The sequence below is a fragment of the Mesoplodon mirus genome, assembly GCF_964341445.2.
Source record: "Mesoplodon mirus genome assembly, chromosome: 18".
Classification (NCBI taxonomy): Eukaryota; Metazoa; Chordata; class Mammalia; order Artiodactyla; family Ziphiidae; genus Mesoplodon; species Mesoplodon mirus.
The window spans coordinates 62,929,861-62,953,187 of record NC_138994.1 but is presented as its reverse complement, the minus strand read 5'-3'; the positions used below and the strand labels follow the sequence as shown (position 1 = coordinate 62,953,187).

At 45.8% G+C, this 23,327-nt stretch overlaps 1 protein-coding gene across 5 annotated transcripts in view; it reads right to left on the bottom strand.

The window, feature by feature from the left end:
• Nucleotides 1-19,922, bottom strand: part of TEX14 (testis expressed 14, intercellular bridge forming factor) — a gene marked incomplete at its 5' end in the record, with an annotated part of 78,673 nt that extends 58,751 nt beyond the window's left edge. For all 5 annotated transcript variants that reach the window (XM_082602853.1, XM_082602854.1, XM_082602855.1 and 2 more), the window contains one exon: nucleotides 19,787-19,922. In XM_082602853.1, coding sequence (XP_082458979.1) covers nucleotides 19,787-19,922 — 136 coding nt within the window. The remainder of the gene's footprint in view (nucleotides 1-19,786) is intronic.
• Between the last annotated feature and the right edge of the window lie 3,405 nt (nucleotides 19,923-23,327).

Here is a 23,327-nt window from a genome sequence, read left to right as displayed (position 1 = left end):
CAGAACTGTGGCAGCTTATGTCATGACTAGAGCCTGGTCATCATGTAGTTAACTTCTTCCACCTGGTTGGGGTTTCAGTATCTATAAGACAGCTCACGGGATGTGGCTCAGAATATTACCTATAACCCTCGAGAAGGAACTAAAGGTCCTTCACTTTGATTACTGACTAAACTATTATAGTTTTGTCCTGTTTGACTGCTTTTCTTTGCTTCTGTATTTTATCACTTCTCTCATTAAACTTATTCTTTGGCTAAAGTTTTTCCACAGACAAAAGGCAGGCTGAGGACATCGGGGGCAAGGTCTATAGGGTCCTGCTCCGTTTCAGTAGAAGCTCTTTAACCTGGGATTTATGGCATCCTATAGTCTGGTTCCAAGCTGCCTTTGTCTTTACTTCCTAAAACATCTCGTACATAACCTATCCTTCAGACACAACACACACACACACATACACACACACACACACACACTAAACTACTTGCCATTTATAGGCTCCTTTGTTCTTTTGCTCCTGTATAAATTCCCTCTGCTCCATATTTGTTGAATAAACAACCAAATAAATAATTATAAAGATAAACTTACAGTATCAAATTATCATCTATTTTCTTTAAGCATTAAAAACAAAACAAAACAACAACAACAAAAAACAGCACAGGGCTTCCCTGGTGGCGCAGTGGTTGAGAGTCCGCCTGCCGATGCAGGGGACACGGGTTCATGCCCCAGTCCGGGAAGATCCCACATGCCGCGGAGCGGCTAGGCCCGTGAGCCATGGCCGCTGAGTCTGCATGTCCGGAGCCTGTGCTCCGCAACGGGAGAGGCCACAACAGTGAGAGGCCCGCGTACCGCAAAAACAAACAAACAAACAAAGCCAAACAAACAAAACAGCACAAAGCCTCTGAATATCTGCCAATATTGCACAGGTTGATTTCTCATGATTTCGTTGTCTTTTCATGTTTTTTGAAATAAATATGTGAGTTTCAAAAAAAAATGAGAAAAGCGAGTTGCAGAATGTGTTTAGTATGATACCACTTTCATAAAGGCAGGTTAGCAACTTTAGAATATATGTATGTCTTTGATTCCACTGGTTAAAATAACCTATTTCTTTATTTACTTTTTATTTGTGGCTGTGTTGGGCCTTCGTTGCTGCATGCAGGCTTTCTCTAGTTGTGGCGAGCGTGCGCTACTCTTTGTTGAGATGTGTGGGCTTCTCATTGCGGTGGCTTCTCTTGTTGCAGAGCACGGGCTCTAGGTGTGCGGGCTTCAGTAGGTGTGGCACATGGGCTCAGTAGTTGTGGTTCACGGGCTCTAGAGCGCAGGCTCAGTAGTTGTGGCACACGGGCTTAGTTGCTCCGCAGCGTGTGGGATCTTCCCGGACCAGGGCTCGAACCCGTGTCCCCTGCATTGGCAGGCGGATTCTTAACCACTGCGTCACCAGGGAAGCCCCTGTTTACCCTTCCTTCTTTTTTTGGCCGTGCTGCACGGCTTGCAGGATGTTAGTTCCCCCACCAGGGATCAAAACCAGGTCCTCGGCAGTGAAAGCATGGAGTCCTAAGCACTGGACAACCAGGGAATTCCCTGAATATATGCTGTTTAATAAGGGCAGTTTTCAAAGGCATTACCACCTCCAACACGAAATTAAGCCTGCTTTTACTTAAAGGGAACTATATTACATAATATTCAGTAGGATTAAGAGATTTTGTTGATTTTTCTAGCCCACTGTTCAATGACAAGTGTGATATATTAAGAGACCCAGCATAAGACCAGAATAGATTCCTAAAGTAGATGTCAGGAAAAATATCTGATTTATTAGCCTGGAAACATTTAAAAGGGAGTCTCAAAAATCAAAAGAAAAATGTTTAGATGAAGAAAATGAAAAACAAATCAGCGTACTAGACTAACAAGGCGAATTTTAAATTGCATTCAGCTAAACTAGCATCATAAAAGAAAAAATCATAGCACTGAGGGGGAAAAGAACAAACCATCTTAAAACAATTAAAGATATATCAGAATTATGTTTAAAGCTACTTTAAATCCATTTCCCTTGTAAACCTTCCTCTCCTATAGCTCACTACAAGATCTGTTTGTCAACCAACGGAGTATCCAGGGCCAGACATGTATCCATTTCCCTGCAGAACATTGCAGGCTTGATGTACCCAGGAAACGTGGCAACAGCACAGAAACCCTTCATTCAACAAGGCAGACGGGGCTTCCCTGGTGGTGCAGTGGTTGAGAGTCCGCCTGCCGACGCAGGGGACACGGGTTCGTGCCCCGGTCTGGGAAGATCCCACATGCCGCGGAGCAACTAGGCCCGTGAGCCATGGCGGCTGAGCCTGTGCGTCCGGAGCCTGTGCTCCGCAACAGGAGAGGCCACAACAGTAAGAGGCCTGCGTACCGCACACACACACACACAAAAAAGGCAGATGGAGGATACTAACTACTTTAACGCACATTGAAGGGGTGAAAACAAAGACTCAACTGCCATAGACTGACAAAATCACCTTTAAGAATAACACGAAGAAGGCTTCCCTGCAGGTGCAGTGGTTAAGAATCCGCCTGCCAATGCAGGGGACACAGGTTCAAGCCCTGGCCCGGGACAATCCCACATGCCAGAGAGCAGCTAAGCCCGTGGGTCACAACTACTGAGCCTGCGCTCTAGAGCCCCTAAGGCAAAACTACTGAGCCCACGTGCTGCAACTACTGAAACCCGCGCACATAGAGCCCGTGCTCCGCAACAAGAGAAGCCACCGCAAGGAGAAGCCCGCGCACCACAATGAAGAGTAGCCCCCGCTCGCCGCAACCAGGGGAAGCCCTTGCTCAGCAACGAAGACCCAACGCAGCCAAAGTTAAATTAAAAAAGAAAATTTTTTTTGAATAAAGTAACAAAAACTGTAGTTTTGTGGTGTTCTGCTGCTTTGGGGGAGCCGGAGGGATTCCCAAAACGTGGTAATTCTGTACATTTTTACTTAAATTTTTTTAAACTTTAGACTGCTATCACCTTTATTTTTAAACATCAGCACGTCTGTTTAGAGTTTTCATTTTTTGTCTTTTTTGGCCCCGCTGCACAGCTTTTAGGATCTTAGTTCCCTAACCAGGAACTGAACCGGAGCCCTGGCCAGTGAAAACACCTAACCACCAGGGAATTCCCATAGACTATATTTGTGAAAAAAATAACTTGCCACCTGGATATGAAAGGTTATGCACACCTACCCCTACAAACAAAAACCATCACTTCAAGGTGGGCTGCCCTTTTCTTCGAGAAAAAAAAAAAAAAAGCAACAATTTATACATTACTTTAATATGTTCCAGGTCATGTAATGACTCCCTAACTTGAATCACACCGTTTCTTCTTGGAAATTATCAAAAACTTTTAAAAAGCAAATACAATAAAAAAAAATACCCTTTATCAAAAAATGATTGGAGAAAAGGGATATGAGACAAACACAAGAAATTTGACTGACAGGGAACAAAAACACCTCCGTAGATTTCAATTAAGGCATAAGGGTCCTCAGGATGGAAAGCAACTCCCTTCTACAAGTCAGAAACACAACGAAGATCCTCTCAACAACCGGAGGACCGAAAAACAGCAAGGAGAGCAGGAGAACTCCACACGGTAAGCCACCTCAAACCCTAGCTACCTACGGACTATCGCGAGACACAAAAGTGAAACAAACAAGAAAGAGAAATACGAAGAAAACCACTCCCACTGTTCTTTAAGAAGACACAAGTACAAACGAAACCACTCAGACGGCGCCCTCTCCCTCTTTCTCTCCCTAAGGAAGAGAAGAACGATCATCAACGGCTAGTCGCAGCTGCAAAGACAGCGCCAAGAGCCGGCTTCACGCTCAGGAGAGAACACTGCGTCTCCTCCTCGTGGCTTCGGGTGCGCTACACGTCCAGAGAAACTTCTCTAGTAACGAACTATAGAAATGATCCCTGAAAGTATAGTCTTAACCTTGGCTCGCAAGTCACTGCTGGGTCTGTGGTAGCCGCACACTTTACACTGAGGGCAAGATCGTTTCCCCGGTTCTAATTCTACTGGAAAAAACAGAAAGAGCTCTTCCAATACAGTCTTTCAAGTGCTATCACTTACCAACTCATTTTAACATTTTAACTGGAAATGTAATTGAACAAGTTTTAACACAGCCACACCTAATTAACATAATACGGAGTGACAGCCAATGACAACCTGCGTCTTTAAAGCCCAGGAGGCATTCCCTCCACAGATCTGGTAAAACCACCTCGCCCCGGAAAAGCTATAAAGGAAAGGGTGGGCCGTTGCCTTTGCTAGTGAGAACCTAGCTGATTCCATTGAGCAATATACATCTTAGCGGTTTCATTCAAGGCTGTCCTACAAGTTTGACTTTCAAACTCTGGTAAGAGGTCACCGTGACTGAGGCAGGGACAGGGGGACTGGGTGGCTGAGAACCAGCGCCGGAAGGCAGAACCTTTTGGTTTTTTACCGCAGGACTGTACTACCTGTTCACACTTTCTGAGTTTTTAAAAGACACCTGGTTGCTGCATCTGACATCATTTCTTCCCTCCACAAATACCTGAGTGCCAGCTACGACAATACTAGCTACCATTTATCGTCAGCTTGACAGGCACCGGTCATCGTTCTAAGTGCTTTAACTATGAGATCAATACAAGTATATGCCAGTTTTATGGACAGGGGAACTCAGGCACAGAAAGGCTAGGTAACTTGCCTGAGGCCTGTTAAACAGCAGAGCTGGTAGGTGGCCCCTTAACCGTCATCCCAGTTTTCCACGTTGTAAAATAAAGGCTACTCTGGGCACTGGGCAAACAGAGGCCCCTACTCACAAGAAGCTTACATTCTAGTGAGGGAGAGAGCTGACAACAAACACCCAAGAGGATCAGAGGATGAGGCATGCAGAGGATTTTAAGTGTCGAAACAGAGAGGGACTTGGTGGCTCCTTTAGATCTGGGTGCTCAGGGAAGGCCTCTCTTAAGGGAGGTTGCATTTAAGCAGAGAAGACAACGAACCGAAGGCAAAGACCCAAGGAAAGGAACAAGGCTGTGTGTTTCAGCAACTGAAGACAGCTAGAGAACACAGGGTGGGAGGGGTGGGGAGGTGCAGGCAGGCAGGCAGGCAGGCAGGTATCTGCGGATTTTCTAGGCAAGGCCAAGGCCTGGGGAGCCTGGATTTTACGTGCGAAGGGAAGCCACTGGGAGGTCTGAAGCCATGGAGACCACTTCTGAGGCCACGGCCACGGTGTCTGTAGGAGACAGCGCGGTGGCTCGCATTTGGGCTCAGCAAGGAAGGAGGAGAAACGTGGGCTGTTCCGGAGGTTGAGTTGACAGGACGGGACTCACTGGTGGACTTGCTGCAGGAGGTGGGGTGGGGTGTCCGGGAAGGAGGTTTCCAAGGCTGACCTGTTGGTTTGTGCCTGGAACCACTCAATGGTTGGTGCTGCTACGGGGAAGACTGGGAACAGCCAGGGATTTCTCTTCTGAAGGAGGGGCTGCCTCACAGCGCGGAAGGGAGTGTTCACCCACCTACTTGCTTTCACGGATGTAACCTCCACAGCCACCCCACGTGTTGGTGCTATTGGCACCTCAGCTACCCGCTTTACGGAGGGACTGACTGGGGTCACGGAACTGCCCACGAACCCACAGCTGATAAATAACAGACCAAGGAGTCAATTCCAGAGCATATACCGCTTCTCTCGCAGCTCCTGACCTTTAAAGAGGACCAAGGACCAATTTAGGCTCACAGTGAAAGCTTGGCCAGTGCGGATCCAGAAGGAAAAAATCATGGAGGAACTACATGGTGCATGGCTACAGTGGAAGAAAGAGAAATGAACTGCGATCTGGGGATGTGCTTCCAAGACCAGGAGCTTCAAGAGCAGGGAAGTGGAGCGGGCACACCCTCAGGAGGTGCCTTTTCCTCACCTGCTGCCTAGGGTGATTAGTTAATTCCTTCTTTATTCTCAACTCTCCTACCCCTCCTCACCAGCCTCCCTCAGCAATGATCTTTCCTCATACCTTGCAAAGAACTAGAAGCCCATCAGTTGAAAAGATCCCGGTGTGGTCACATTCCTTGGAGGAACGCACCTACCTCTGAACTCCCCATCTTCTCTGGCTGACTCAAAGGCTTCCTGCCTGGGGGGAGCTGCCCCTCCCATCACTCAATTTCTCCTGTTCCACTCAGTCTTTCCAACTGCATTCACACTTGCTCTCCCATCCTAATTAAACCCTAAATGCATCCCCCCATCTTCCCCGCTTCCCCCAGCTGAATGCACACCCGCCCCTATGCACTGCATCACAGCCTGAGTTCTCCTGGGAGCTCTTTCCACCAACTGGCAAAAGCCTTCACATCCCTCCAGTGATCAATCCAGCCCTACCTAACCAGTTTCTGTTTCTGTTTCCCACACGGGACCAGTGGATACTTTTCCATCTGCATCTTAAGTTCTCACCTGCTCTCCACACACTTCACTGTGTCCCGCTGGGCTTCCATCAAGCACCCTCACGCGGTTTGCCGCCTACCTCTCTGGCTGCTCCTTCTTGGTCTGCTGTGGGAGTTCTAACTCCTTCGCCAGGCATCCACTAGAAGTCAGAAATCTCTCCTAAACGTGCCCTAAACTGAACTCTACCATCACTGCCCACCCCGTTGCACCACCTGATTCAGTTCCTCCTCCATTTCCCCCGTCAACACACGGAACCACCGTCCACCCATCTGTTCAAGTCCCAAGACCTGGCAATTATCCTTGACAGCTCTTCTCGCCCATACCGTTAGTGAACCTGATGAAATAAAATGTTACATTTCAAGGCAGGACTAGAAAAAATTAAACATAAAATTCTGTGTGTGTGTGTGTGTGTGTTTAGGCCTCCTCCCTCCTTCCCCAAGTGCAGTGTGCATCTGCATTACACATTAACCAGAGCACCTCAAAGATGGGAGTGCCCGCTCAACCGTAAAGATCCATTTTTTTTCTTTCTTCTGACACTAGCAATGGGACTTCTTAAAAGAACAGAGTTCTTTCTCAACTCCATAGGGGCTCATGGCGCCTTGGTGCTTACTCCGTACAAGCTCACCTGGACTACCTGTTCCTTGGTGAACTTTATGTAAAATATCAGTATGTCATTTTGAGGTACTACAATTCTTTGTCTGGAAAATGTATATGACTGTGTCTTCGACTTCTAACAGCTTCTCGTGAAAATCTGCTTCTCGTGTTATAATCCTCAGATTGGCTCAAATAAAACTCCTTTTTTTTCCTTCTTGATAGTTAACTGAATTTTCGTCAACAAATCAACTCCCCCAAGTCCTGTCAACTTTACCACTTAAATATCTTTCAGATCTGGTGTTTCTCTATCATCGCTACCATCTTCTCCCAGGCAGATGAATGCAGTAGGTGCCTAGCTGGTCCTCACACTTGCCACCTCACCCCTCCCCATAAGTATCATCAACACACAGCTTTTAGAGGGACCTTAAAGTGCACAGCTGATGTAGTCACTCTCCTTCAATGGCTGCCCACTACCCTTAGCTCTCTGTCCACCGTGCTTTGGCCGAACTCCGCCTTCTTTCATTCCTCCTCTGTGCTGAAGTCCTATAAACCCTAGTCCTACATACGTCGTATTTCCTTAGCGTGGACTGAGATACAGAGGAAGAAATCACCATAGAGGCCAAGAAGGGATGTCTGCCTAGCTGTGTTGGGAGAGAGTGACTCGACTGACAGAAAGGAGAGTAGAGAAAGGGGAGGTAATTTTGTTTCAGTACCCTGGGGCTGCACCTGATGTGTGAAAAAGCTCATGACCTGTAAACCCAATCAGAAAACAAAAACGCAGAACTGCATCTGACAGATTCTTCCTCATTTCATTGAAAAAAATCACAGCTTACACAACAGTTAGGTCAGGATAAAGACCACATCTACTACGCAGGTTAAAAAGCGCTGTGCCCCTGGAACACATAAAAAACAAATACAGAAGACGGCTCCCTAGCGGACAACAGTCATCTACATTCTGAGACGGTAACGTAAGAAGAAACCACTCAGACGGCGTTCCCTCCCTCCACTTACTCCTCCAGAGGAAAAGAACAGCCATCAAAGGCAAAAGGCGGTTACAGAAGCAACACCAAGAGCTGGTTTCACACTCAGAGGAGAACCCGCCTCCTCGTGGACTTCGAGGACTCCACACAGGAACCTCGGAACCTCGGCCAGTAACAACCTATAGAAATAACTCCTAAAACCATAATAATGGCTTTAACCCCACAACTCTGCTGGGTCTGTGGCAGCCACATACTTTTTACGGATGGCGACATTTTCCCACAATCCTCTCGTTTCAGAAATATCATATTAAATGATTTTCTTTTCTTTCTCGCTTTCTTTTCTTCCTTTCTTCCTCTCTCTCTCTCTCTCCTTCCTCCCTCCCTCCCTTTCTTTTTTTTTTGGTCGCACTGTGCAGCTTACAGAGTCTTAGTTCCCTGACCAGGTACTGAACCCGGGCCCTTGTCAGTGAAAGCGCTGAGTCCTAACCACTGGACCGTCAGGGAACTCCCAGGAATATCATACAAATGATTTTCAAACTCTTGTTACTGAGTCAAACTTGGGTCTACTTGCCCACACACAGTAAAGCCAATTTACTCACACTTGGCTGTGGTGAAAGACAGTGCAGCAGTTTACTGCAGGGCGCCAAGCAAGGAGTTCAGGCCTTTTAAGCACTGGCTACCTGGACTCCTTGCTTGGTTCCCCGCAATAAACGCTGCACTTTCCTTCACCACAAGCTGGTGTCAGTAGATTGGCTTTACTGCAGGCGGGCTAATGGACCCAAGTTTGGTTCGGTAACAGTTGTGGACTTGAGACCTTGGCGTTGCCGGCAAGAAGGCCCCATAGGGTCCTGCTCAGTTACACTGTCGTCTCATATACAACTTTTAAAAATTCTGAACACTCTTAAGAGGTTTTGTTTGTTTTATTTTTTCCTTTAAGGAACTAAGACCTAGGGATTTCCCTCGAGGTCCAGTGGTTAAGAACCCACGCTTCCATTGCGGGGGGCGTGGGTTTGACACTTGGTCCGGGAACTAAGATCCCGCATGCTGCACGGCTTGGCCAAAAAAAAAAAAAAGGAGAAGGGATACTAAGACTTACAGTTCTTAATTGAGCTATTACAGACAGACAGACAGACAGACAATCAGAACCTACTGCCTTTCTGCCGGGACTAATTTAAGACAAAGGTGTGCTCAGGTGCCTCAGATTAGTTTTCTAATCTTAAATATTACAGGCAGTGTCTGTGGGTGAGATTATTTTATTTTAATAAGATTAGTTATTATTTAAATATTATTATATTTAAATATTAACAGCAAAATTTAAATAATATTTAAATAATAATAAAAGATCTTCTTTTAACCTTCTAAATTTTGATTTGAGCCTTTTGAGACCTTCTGCTGGTTACTCACGTGAGTGTGGACGTGAGGGCTGCATATTGGGTTCACCTGTGTAAGTATTTCTCTCAAAATAATGTACCAGGCCAATCTTAAGTGTGGAACGAAGAGGTGTATTTTGAAGCACTTCTCTTCATTAAAAAAAAGAAACTATAGGGCTTCCCTGGTGGCGCAGTGGTTAAGAATCAGGCGAGCCCGGCTTCAGAGCCCTGGCCTGGAAGGATCCCACATGCCGGACAGCAACTAAGCCCGTGTGCCACAACTACTGAAGCCTGCGTGCCTAGAGCCCGTGCTCCGCAACAAGAGAAGCCACCGCAGTGAGAAGCCCACGCACCACGATGAAGAGTAGCCCCCGCTCGCCGCAACCAGGGGAAGCCCTTGCTCAGCAACGAAGACCCAACGCAGCCAAAGTTAAATTTAAAAAAAAAAATTTTTTTTGAATAAAGTAACAAAAACTGTAGTTTTGTGGTATTCTGGTGTTTTGGGGGAGCCAGAGGGATTCCCAAAATGTGGTAATTCTGTACATTTTTACTGAATTTTTTAAAAACTTTAGACTGTTATCACCTTTATTGTTAATCAGCAGGTCTATTTAGAGTTTATTTTCATTTTTTGTCTTTTCTGGCCCCGCTGCGCAGCTTTCAGGATCTTAGTTCCTTCACCAGGGACTGAACCGGAGCCCTGGGGGTGAAAACACCTAACCACCAGGGAATTCCCATAGACTATATTTGTGAAAAAATCACTTGCCACCTGAATATGAAAGGTTATGCACCCCAACCCCTACCAACAAAAACCATCACTTCACAGTGGGCTACCCTTTTCTTTGGGAAAAAAAAAAAAAAGCTATCATTTCTACAGTACTTTGAGTCTAGAATATTCATCATCAAAAACTTAAAAAACAAATACAGTGAAAAAAATACCCTTAATCAACAAATGATCGGAGAAAAGGGATATGAGATAAACACAAGGGACTTAACTGACAAGGAGCAAAAACCACCTTCATAGATTACAATTAAGGAATAAGGAACTCCCTCCTAAAGTAAAAAATACAATAGGTGAACAAGAAACAGCAACCAGAGAACCGAGAAACAGCAAGGAGAGCAGGAGAACTTAAACACTGACTTGAAAAACCACACGGTAAGCCACCTCAAACCCTAGCTACCTACGGACTATCGCGAGACACAAAAGTGAAACAAACAAGAAAGAGAAATACGAAGAAAACCACTCCCACTGTTCTTTAAGAAGACACAAGTACAAACGAAACCACTCAGACGGCGCCCTCTCCCTCTTTCTCTCCCTAAGGAAGAGAAGAACGATCATCAACGGCTAGTCGCAGCTGCAAAGACAGCGCCAAGAGCCGGCTTCACGCTCAGGAGAGAACACTGCGTCTCCTCCTCGTGGCTTCGGGTGCGCTACACGTCCAGAGAAACTTCTCTAGTAACGAACTATAGAAATGATCCCTGAAAGTATAGTCTTAACCTTGGCTCGCAAGTCACTGCTGGGTCTGTGGTAGCCGCACACTTTACACTGAGGGCAAGATCGTTTCCCCGGTTCTAATTCTACTGGAAAAAACAGAAAGAGCTCTTCCAATACAGTCTTTCAAGTGCTATCACTTACCAACTCATTTTAACATTTTAACTGGAAATGTAATTGAACAAGTTTTAACACAGCCACACCTAATTAACATAATACGGAGTGACAGCCAATGACAACCTGCGTCTTTAAAGCCCAGGAGGCATTCCCTCCACAGATCTGGTAAAACCACCTCGCCCCGGAAAAGCTATAAAGGAAAGGGTGGGCCGTTGCCTTTGCTAGTGAGAACCTAGCTGATTACATTGAGCAATATATATCTTAGCGGTTTCATTCAAGGCTGTCCTACAAGTTTGACTTTCAAACTCTGGTAAGAGGTCACTGTGACAGAGGCAGGGACAGAGGGACTGGGTGGCTGAGAACCAGCGCCGGAAGGCAGAACTTTTTGGTTTTTTACCGCAGGACTGTACTACCTGTTCACACTTTGAGTTTTTAAAAGACACCTGGTTGCTGCATCTGACATCATTTCTTCCCTCCACAAATACCTGAGTGCCAGCTACGACAATACTAGCTACCATTTATCGTCAGCTTGACAGGCACCGGTCATCGTTCTAAGTGCTTTAACTATGAGATCAATACAAGTATATGCCAGTTTTATGGACAGGGGAACTCAGGCACAGAAAGGCTAGGTAACTTGCCTGAGGCCTGTTAAACAGCAGAGCTGGTAGGTGGCCCCTTAACCGTCATCCCAGTTTTCCACGTTGTAAAATAAAGGCTACTCTGGGCACTGGGCAAACAGAGGCCCCTACTCACAAGAAGCTTACATTCTAGTGAGGGAGAGAGCTGACAACAAACACCCAAGAGGATCAGAGGATGAGGCATGCAGAGGATTTTAAGTGTCGAAACAGAGAGGGACTTGGTGGCTCCTTTAGATCTGGGTGCTCAGGGAAGGCCTCTCTTAAGGGAGGTTGCATTTAAGCAGAGAAGACAACGAACCGAAGGCAAAGACCCAAGGAAAGGAACAAGGCTGTGTGTTTCAGCAACTGAAGACAGCTAGAGAACACAGGGTGGGAGGGGTGGGGAGGTGCAGGCAGGCAGGCAGGTATCTGCGGATTTTCTAGGCAAGGCCAAGGCCTGGGGAGCCTGGATTTTACGTGCGAAGGGAAGCCACTGGGAGGTCTGAAGCCGTGGAGACCACTTCTGAGGCCACGGCCACCATGTCTGTAGGAGACAGCGCGGTGGCTCGCATTTGGGCTCAGCAAGGAAGCCTCCTGGGCTGTTCCGGAGGTTGAGTTGACAGGACGGGACTCACTGGTGGACTTGCTGCAGGAGGTGGGGTGGGGTGTCAGGGAAGGAGGTTTCCAAGGCTGACCTGTTGGTTTGTGCCTGGAACAACTCAATGGTTGGTGCTGCTACGGGGAAGACTGGGAAGAGACAGGGATTTCTCTTCTAAAGGAGGGGCTGCCTCACAACGCGGAATGGAGTGTTCACCTACCTACTTGCTTTAACGGTATTTCTAAAGCTTGAACTTTGAAACCACACGGTAAGAAAAAAGAAACATAAAAAGAAAACCACAAGAGCTAACTTCGTAAGAAACGACCTACAGAGCTAAATGGCTATAAGCGTTAAAAAAAAAAAAAAAGCACTCTGATTGTTCTTTAGCGAAACACAATTACAAACAAAACCGCTCAATGAGCTTTCTCTTCTTAAGAACAAGAAGAACGGTCATCAACATGTAGTAGTAACTGTAAAAACAACACCAAGGGCCACCAAGGGCCACCTTCACGCTCCGAATAAAACGCTACATCTCCATGGTTTCGGGTGCTCTAACACCCCGTTCAAATTTTATCTAACAAGAAACCACAAAAACTAGTTTTGTACCTACAGCCAAATCTGGACAGCGATGTGCCTGCTGGGTACGTGGCAGCCGCCCACCTTTTACTGATGGCGACAATTTTGTCAAGTCCCTCGCCCCCAGAGAAACATTTTTTATCTTATATCCCACAACTACTCCGTGAAAGGGCAAAGTTCAAAACACCATTTTCGCCGTAAACCTTCCAGAAACACTTCAAAGCAGCAACAGGCCTCATTCACATACGGCTTCCTTGCAGGCAATCACACGCTGCGCGCTTGACTCCTAACCCCAGGCTGCTATTACCCCGCCCCCCGGGTCCAGGACGGGTCGGGTCGCCCCTCTGTAGGCGAAGCAAACGCGCTTCCCACCACCGATCCCTCTGGACTGCCTCTTGCCTGCTGGAGAAATCCGCCGACTTGGAGAGACCAGGTTTCCTCTGCCTTGAAAAAGAGAGGTGGGGGAAGACGGACAAAAGAGAGGGACACAGAACTCGTGTAAATCCGCATAAGAACGAGGTACCCGTGGTGGTTTAGGAGTGCCTTCCCCATGACAGGCATGTTAACCCATTGTCTCACTGCATCCTCTAAACAAGTGAAATGGGTGTGATTATTTCCCCATTCTCATACATGCTGGCTAGAGCATCCGTCACACAGGTCCTCAGGTGAACCACAGGTAGGTACGAGGTACATCTGGCACTGGATCACGTCTGGGTTCTTTCTGGAAAGCCAAGGTGTTTCCATCAGGAGTTCTAGTCTCCAACTGAATTCATTTCTCTAAGAAAGCACTAAAGGGAATTCCCTGGTGGTCCAGTGTTTAGGACTTCCCGCTTTCAAGGCAGCGGGCTGGGGTTCGATCCCTGGTCGGGGAACTAAGATCCCACATACCCACGCAGTGGCAAAAAAAAAAAAAAAAAAAAAAAAAGCACTAAATACACCATCCCTCAAAGTTCAGCCTTGAATGACTGATCTTCCTGGCTTCCAAATCTCAGAGGAAGCCGACCCATTTACTTGTGGCAAAAGTTGGTCCCAGGGACTTCCCTGGTGGTGCAGTGGTTAAGAATCTGCCTGCCAATGCAGGGGACACGGGTTCAAGCCCCGGCCCAGGAAGATCCCACGTGCCGCGGAGCAACTAAGCCCGTGTGCCACAACTACTGAGCCTGCACACTAGAGCCCACGAGCCACAACTGCTGAGCCCTCATGCCACAACTACTGAAGTCTGCACGCCTAGAGCCCGTGCTCTGAAACAAGAGAAGCCACCGCAGTGAGAAGCCTGCGCACCACAACAATGAGTAGCCCCCACTTGCCACAGCTAGAGAAAGCCTGCGCGCAGCAAAGCAACGAAGACCCAACGCAGCCAAAAATAAATAAAAATAAAATTTAAAAATTTATTTAAAAAAAAAGAAGTTGGTCCCAGCTTCTCCTCAAAGAACACACCTTATATACGATGGTGGGTAACTGTTCTCATCACTTAACTTCCTGGTGTAAAGATGCCTCTGCCCCCCGGTCTTCCAGCATATGCCAGAGAGCACAGTACTGCATGGACATACACGTGGTTTCCTGAATCAACCACATTTTTATTGCATCATAGTGACATGACTAACGTGACTCTCAGGTTCCTCTCATCTAACCACTTCTAATAGAATCTCCTTAGAGACAGCCAAATGCTCTGAATTAAATCCCTTCAGAGAAACGGACAGTGTTGGGGCAATCCGGCCAGTTCTGGGACACATCTCCTTGGGGTGAGAGCAGGTTCCTTATGTCTTAAAGAGTTATAAAGTGCCTTCCAGTCACTTTCACCCAAGGGCCCCTTGTCTTTGGTCGGGGCCCTTCCGTATCTAAGACTTTTCCACTCTCTGTTTCTCCACCCTTTCTGTGGATCCCTCACCATCCATGCCATCCCTTGGCCTCCTCCTATGAGCAGATTCTCAGCTCTCGTCCCCTTCTCCAGATGCCTTCCCTCACCTTCCCAGCTAACAGTGTCCACTATGTGCTTTGTGTCCCTAATCATCTTTGTAAGTGCCTCTACATAGCTCACTGTGTTGTAAGTGCATTTATTTCCCCTTACTCAACTGTGAGGTCTTTAAAAGCAGGAACCAGGTCATATTTATCTTTGCATCTGCAGCCCCTTGCCAGCCACAGTAGATGCCCAACAAATGCAGACTAACTGAATGCATGATGAGTCGATGTATGTATTGTTCTTTCCCTCAACCTGGTTACGGACATAACTGTTGGGAACCACCTGGTTTTCCCCTCCTTTTTTCTCTACTCCTGCCCCAACAAGCGCAGCCTGTCTGTAAAAGAGCGAGATTCCTGCCAGCAGGGTTTTCAGCCCTCTTCGCTTGATCATCCTTGGTTTCAGAACATGGATGTGCAGACAGATCTCTTCTGGGTTGCTGGCTCATATAGCCAGCTTCTGTTTGATATTCCACGTAGCTGAATCACAGGTGTCTAACTCAGCTGGTCCAGACTGACTTCCAGTAACTTCTTTCCCAAAGCTATTCCTCTTTCTGACAACGACACCACAGTCAACCCAGTTGCTCAAACCAAAAACAAGTCATCCTGCTCTTTTCTCCCTCTCCTCACATACCTCATAACCTTCCGCAGCCAGAGCAACCATTTAGAAATAGAACTCTACTCTCAGGTATCTGGCACAAGAGCTCCTAAAACCCTTGGAATTTCCTTAGTGTTAGGAGTGACAAGTGTCCTTGGAATGCTGATGAGGTGACTCTTGGCTGAGGGGTTCTGAGATGGCTTCAGGATGGGCTGGTCACCAGAAAGACCAAGACCAATTCATGATTAGAGGGCTGGGGCTTTCAGCTCTGCCACAGCCCTCCACTTCAAACCTTGTCCCACCTCCAGCAGGAGAGAGGAGCTGAAGATTGAGATCAATCACCAATGGCCAGATCAATCATGCCTAAATAATGAAACCTCCGTAAAAACCCTAACTGATTAGGTTCGGACAACTTCCAGGTTGGTAAACCGACTGAAGCGCTGGAAGGGTGGTGTACCCAAAGAGGGCACGGAAGCTCCAAGCACTCACACACACACCACGCCTTGCCCTAAATCTCTTTCATCTGGCTGTTCCTGAATTGTGTTCTTTGTAAGAAACCATATCAATAATTACATAAAATGTTAATGGACTAAACCCTCCAGTTAAAAGGCAGAGAGTATCAGAATGGATTTTAAAGCACAAATCCCAACTCTGTGCTCTCTACAGAAGACATATTTTAACTCTAAAGATATTCCATAAGTAGGAAGCATAAGGAGTCTGAAGTGGCTGTATATCAGAAAAAGTAGACTTCAAGACAACAAGTATTACCAGAGATAAGAAGGGACATCTCATAATGATAATAGGGTCAATTCACCAGGAAGCTGTAACAATCCTAAATACGGAGGCACCTATTACCAAAATCCTTCCAACAGCCCACGAAGCCTGGTGTGGCTTCAGATTACCTTGCCAGCTTCACCCCCATACCACTCTCTCCCACCACTTTGCCTTTTCCTCCAACTCAAGTGATCCACACACTTTTCTTTGCTCTCCTCAGGGCCTTTGCATCCCTTTAATCCTCCCTTGCCTCCAACTTTTACCTTTTACTTCTTTCACGTCAACTTTTCTTCTTTAGGGGCCAAGCCTAAATATCACTTTCTCTAAGAATTTTCCCTTGATTGCCTCCCAGATGAGGCTGAGATGTACCTTGTGTGCTTCCTTTGCCTCCTGCCCTTCTCAGGACTTCAGTTACTGACTCGTGTCTGTTTCTTCTGCTGGATTATACTCTCTGGAAGGCAGGGCTGTCCATCTTTCCTTGGTTGCTCTAACCCCAAGGCTCAATTAATATACGTGTAATAAAAAAATGAATAAAGTCTGGTCTGAGGTTCTGGACTTCATCCTTTGGGTTTTAGAACTCATATAATCTGTAGTATCTGGTCTTCTGAATGGGATGAACTAAGTAGGATACAGTCAGGAAACAACTTTTCTTCTACTACCCTCAAGTACACTCTGTCAGTTAGTTTATTGGCAATTGTAAATAGTGCTGCTATGAACACTGGGGTGCATGTATCTTTTTGAATTAGAGTTTTCTCCAGATATATGCCTAAGAGTGGTATGTGGTAGTTCTATTTTTAGTTTTGTTTTGTTTTTTTGCGGTACGCGGGCCTCTCACTGTTGTGGCCTCTCCCGTTGCGGAGCACAGGCTCCAGATGCGCAGGCTCAGCGGCCATGGCTCACGGGCCCAGCTGCTCCGCGGCACGTGGGATCTTCCCAGACCGGGCCACGAACCCGTGTCCCCTGCATCGGCAGGCGGACTCTCAACCACTGCGCCACCAGGGAAGCCCTATTTTTAGTTTTTTAAGAAACCTCCATACTGTTCTCCATAATGGTTGTACCAATTTACATTCTCACCAACAGTGTAGAAGGGTTCCCTTTTCTCCACAGCCTCTCCAGCATTTATTGTTTGTGGACTTTTTGATGACAGCCATTCTGACCAGTGTGAGATGATACCTCAATGTAGTTCTGGTTTGCATTTCTGCTGACTTCTTGCTACATCTCCAGCCTCTCTGTTGGGATTCTTCCTTTCTTCATAGGTGAGGTCCATTTAGATGGCTCAGCTACCCTGCACAGAGTCTACCTACCCCACAACTGGTGAAAGTATGGCTACTCCAGAAGCTGATCTCTTATGCTCATCCAGCCATTAAGAACTGCTCCAGGTAGGAGGCAGATGGCAGTCCTCCTGACCCCTAACTTCCAGGTGACATGCCAGGTTCTATTCATGCTACCTTGGGGGCAGCTGGGGTGGGCTAGCATGTTTCTGTTGTTCAGCAGGCTGGGCCATAGGCTCCCAACTCTCCTGCTTGTAGGCATCACACATCACAATTCTCTCCAAGAGGTTCACCTGAATGGCCTCTTGCTAGGCTTGAGGCTGGGAGAGAGGGAAAAGCCACGGCATTCTATTCCTGTGAATGCCTTTGAAACCATCTTTCCACTGCCACTCCCACCGCTACCCCATCAGCTTCTCTTAGATAGGCCTGACGTGGGTGACGAAGTTGAAGGTCCAAGGTCATTCTGGCCGTCTCCTGAGAAGCCTTGCTTAGACTGTGGGGGCATCTATCACCCCTTGTTCTTCACTCGGAGGATTTAGCTCAAATTTCCAGGCACAGATGAAGTCCTGCTTCATGTCCAGTTATACCTGTCAACCTCATCCCCTGCTCTAGTTTAATGTCAAAAATTTGAAGATGCATTAAGTCAGAGAAAGACAAGTATTGTATGATATCACTTGTACGTGGAAGCTAAAAATAAAACAAACTAGTGAATCTGACAAAGAAGACTCACAGATATGGAGAACAAACTAGTCCTTACCAGTGGGGAGAAGGAAGTGGGGAGGGACAGGATAGGGGTAGGGGATTAAGAGGTACAAACTACAATGTGTAAAATAAGTAAGCTACAAGGGTATATTGTACAACGCAGGGAATATAGCCAATAGCTTATAATAACTATAAGTGGAGTATAACTTTTAAAAATTGTGAATCACTATCTTGTACACCTGAAACTTATTGTATATTAACTGTACCTCAAAAAAAAAAGAGTTTTAAAAAAATAATTTGAAGATGCAGAACATTCAGGAGATGTCTAGGAGATAAAAAAATGTCCTAGAACTCTGCTTCTGATACTGGAGGATGTGGATAGACAGACACTAGAAGTCATAGCATACCTATCTTGAACATCAATTTTTATTTTAAAACATGAATGTGTTACGAGGTAAAGTGCAAAATCTTTGAGGGGATAGAAAACAGAACCTTTCAAATAAATTGAGGTCACCATCAGCCACTTCATCTATAGATTCTAGGGGTGGTACATGGAAACCCTTGAGATCTTTTTTTTTTTTGGCCCACACTGCACAGCATGTGGGATCTTATTTCCCTGACTAGGGATAGAACCTGTGCCCCCTGCATTGGAAGCGTGGAGTCTTAACCACTGGACTGCCAGGGAAGACCCCAGAAGCACTTGAAAAGTTTTTGAGAGAAGTATTTTTGGGGCAGTTGGGTCCTACAAAAACTGGTGTTACGGGACTTCCCTGGTGGTCCAGTGGGTAAGACTCCACGCTCCCAATGCAGGGGGCCCGGGTTGAATCCCTGGTCAGGGAACTAGATCCTGCATGCATGCCACAACTAAGAGGCCGCATGCTGCAACTAAGACCCAGCGCAGGCAAAATAAATAAATAAATAAACATTAAAAACAAAACAAAACTGGTGTTACCTTTCTGGAAATCCTCAGGAATACTGTTGAGGCAAATAGAGAAACACTGTAGAAAAATTAGGTCACCCTGACTGTTCCACAAACCAGCTGAGAGAAGCCTTATAAGCCTTCCCTTTAATACTAAGAAGGAAGAGGGGTAATCTAACAGGTCTTCAGGTTATTCTAAGAAAAGCAGGTCTGGATCTCTAGATCAGGGGCAAATACCAGCAGAGGTTTTGTTTGTGTATGTTTTTTTGTGTTTGTTTGTTTGTTTGTTCTTTTGAAGATTGCCTGAGCTATGTTTCTTATTTCTGTCTGCTCTACAGGCTGAGGTGCCTGTAGCCTACAGCAAAAAACCAGAAACAAAAACAAAACACCCTGAAAACAAAAGTACCAAGTGGCTCTAAGGAGCAAAAGGAAGAAGAGAGCTGTGAAAACTGCCCTTCTCTCCACCACAGGCCTCAGAAGACTTAGTGGGCGGAGTCGATTTGAAGGAGAAAAGGGAATCAGGCAGAATCCAAGGTGGGTGGCTGGGGCCTGAGGAGAAACCCTTAGGAGCCTAACGGTTGGAAGACTTTATGGTTCCTTAGCACATAACAAAACAAAAGAGCCTCCAGCAATTTAAGACCTCTACTGAACACTCTGACTGCACTGGTAGAGAACATCTCATCTCTAAATTTAACTTCCAATTTCCCCAAGAACTCACAGTTTTATGATGTATCTGGTTTTCCTTCTGCTGTTATTCAGTAATGTAAATCAAGTCACATCTGCCATTTCAATACGGTGCCTACCTTTCTTAAGAATCTTCTTCACTTTCACATAGTTCCCCTGTTTGACATACTCATGAAGCTGTGCTTCCAAGGAGTCATTTCTTAACGAACCAAGTTGAACAGGACAGGGGACTGGAAGATGAACGGCCCGAGACATCCTGTTTCAAAAGAAAGCAACATGCTCTAACTGAATCAGAAATGCAAGGAGAAAACGTCGATTCTTTCACATTTCTTTCACTTCTTGTTCATTTTCATTGATAATAAACAGCATTAGGGGACAATTACTGAAATTCTACAAGATTAGGGACTTCCCTAGCGGTCCAGTGGTTAAGACTCTGCGCTTCCACTGCCAGGGGCCCGGGTTTGATCCCTGGTCAGGGAACTAAGATCCCACATGCCGCGTGGCATGGCCCAAAAATGTAAAAATAAATTCTACAAGATTAAAGTTTATTCTCAATGTTACTGTTGAAAATGAAGAACTCAACATATTTATCATCAATTTCTTGAAGTGAAAAAGTGACGACTACCAAAAAGTAAAATCAGAAATACATGTATTTGTTGCGTCATTAAGACAATCAGGAGAGTATTAACTTTGTGGGATTTTTTTGTTTTTTTGCGGCTTGCGGGATCTTAGTTCCCCGACCAGGGATTGAACCCATACCCTCGGGAGTGAAGGCACGGAGTCCTAACCATTGGACCTCCAGGGAATTCCCGGAGGGTATTCACTTTGAAAGGCTAGTACACAAATGCAGTCGTGTATGTAGGAAAGTAGACAGTATGTGTGTTGGGTTCCCAGTTCAGGCTCTGAGGTTCTCATCCTGCCTCTGTCACCTCCCGAACTGTGTGACCTTGGAGAAATTATATAACTGATGGGCCTCAATTTCCTCATCTATAAATGGGGGTAATAGTAACCAGAGAGCTGCTGAGACGTTCAATAAAATCTTAGAACTCTGTAAAGTGCTTAGAACTCTGCCTGGCACCAAGAAGCTCTCAGTAGTTGTTAGCTGCTACTGTGCACACAAGAACCATGCAAAGAAATTTAAACGTTCCACAGGTGTAGCATCCACACCTGACCGGTGATTGTGGTATACCTACCATGTGTCTCACAGGTGACAGGTACTGTGTAAGTCACCTAAAATAGGATCACTGTCATCACAATGCTTGGTCTAGCAGGGCAGACAAGTGGCACCAGGCTGGTATTCCACAGACAGTGGATAAGAGAAGGAAGCCCCATTTGCATGAATCAACAAGCATGCACATCAGGTGCATAACTGAGTGTACAATGGAGAGACACAGAGGGTGGGATATGAGGTGAAGTGAAACAAACACCAGAAAGGTTGACACATTCTGTGGGTCTTCCCCAGCCTTTAGGTTACTGAGAAGTAACCCCCTCTTAATTAATCTACTGATAAAATGTGGAAATGCTAATAACTTGAGTGTTTTATTTTCTTTGTATTTGTTACTAGCCATGTCAATGCCTATAGCATCCTAGTAATCACAACATTGTTAAGCAAAGAACAGTGACTCAGAAAATATTGTTTGGTTAAAATATGAGCTGAAGCTTTTATAACTTTCCTTCCCCACCTCCATTCCTCACCCCACCCCGCCCCCCTTTCTGCCTCCCTACTATTTCCAGGCATTAAAAAAGAGTAGCGGGCTTCCCTGGTGGCGCAGTGGTTGAGAATCTGCCTGCTAATGCAGGGGACATGGGTTCGAGCCCTGGTCTGGGAAGATTCCACATGCCGCGGAGCAACTAGACCCGTGAGCCACAACTACTGAGCCTGCGCGTCTGGGGCCTGTGCTCCTCAACAAGAGAGGCCGCGACAGTGAGAGGCCCGCGCACCGCGCTGAAGAGTGGCCCCTGCTTGCCACAAATAGAGAAAGCCCTCGCACAGAAACAAAGACCCAACACAGCCAAAAATAAATAAATAAATAAATTTAAAGTTAAAAAAAAAAAGTTAATGTAAATCCATCTTAAAAAAAAAGAGTAGCATATTTCTATTTGATTTACATAGATAAAGTCTTTAAAGAGACGATTAAGTTAAAATGAGGCTGTTAGAATGAGACCATAATGCAATACAACTGGTGTCCTTATAAGAAGAAGGAGACACCAGGGGCACTTGCACAGAGGAACAACCCTGTGAATAGGCAGCAAGAGAGTGGCCATCTGCAAACCAAGGAGAGAAGCTTCAGAAGAACCCGACCCTATCGGCACCTTGATCTTGGACTTCTAGCCTCCAGAACCTTCAGAAAATAAATTTCTGTAGTTTAATCCATCCAGTCTGTAGTATTCTGTTATGGCAGTCCTAGCAAACTAATACACTAATAATAGCTAGATATGGCATATGAATATGCATATAGTTTTATTTTAGTTTAGTAAAGGCATGGGTCATTTTAATAATTATAAAGAAAAAAGTTTAATATTTTAAATAAATATAAAAAAATAAAAAGTGCTTATCACCAATTGAAATAATCTACTAAAAAAGAAAAAGTGGAAAATATTCTTGAAAGGGGAGTCTACAGTTACTATCTCCACTTCATTCATCCATTCAGCTGGAATGGTCTGCTAGTGTGTTATTCTCCCCCATACCCCTGACAGTGGGCTGCTGGCTAAAGCCCCCAATATCTTCTTCTTTTTTAAAAAATATTTTATTTATTTGGCTGCGTCGGGTCTTAGTTGTGGTGTGAGGGTTATTCGTTGTACCGTGCGGGTTTAGTTGCCCCGCAGCATGTGGGATCTTAGTTCCCCAAACAGGGATCAAACCCACGTCCCCTGCATTAGAAGGAGGACTCTTAACCACTGGACGACCAGGGAAGTCCCCCAATATCTTCTTACACCTGGACAAATCCAATGTGCATTTTCAGGCTCTGTCACACTGGAATGTTCGCCTGTATGTAACACTGACTTTATTCCTTCTTTACTTTATTGTGGTAAAAATATACATAGCATTGGGCTTCCCTGGTGGCGCAGTGGTTGAGAGTCCGCCTGCCGATGCAGGGGACACGGGTTCGTGCCCCGATCCGGGAGGATCCCACATGCCGCAGAGCGGCTGGGCCCGTGAGCCATGGCCGCTGAGCCTGCGCGTCCGGAGCCTGTGCTCCGCAACGGGAGAGGCCACAACAGTGAGAGGCCCGCATACCGGAAAAAAAAAAAAAAAAAAAAAAAAAAAAAAAATATATATATATATATATATATATATATATATATAGCATTTACCACTTAAAACAAATTTAAAGTATGGCGTGAATATATTCACACTGTCATACTACAATCACTACCATCCATCTCCAGAATTTTTTTCATCTTTCCAAACTGGAACTCCATACCCCATTAGATACTAACTCTGCATTTTCTCCTTCTCCCAGGCCCTGGCAACCACCAATTTACTTTCTGTGTCTATGAATTTGACTACACTTGGCGCTTCATGTAAGTGGAAACACTTATTTGTCCTTTTGTGACCCACGTATTTCACTATGTCCTCAAGATTCATCCATGTTGTAGCATATTTCAGAATATCCTTCCTTTTTTAAGGCTGAAAAATTTCCCACTATGTATATACAC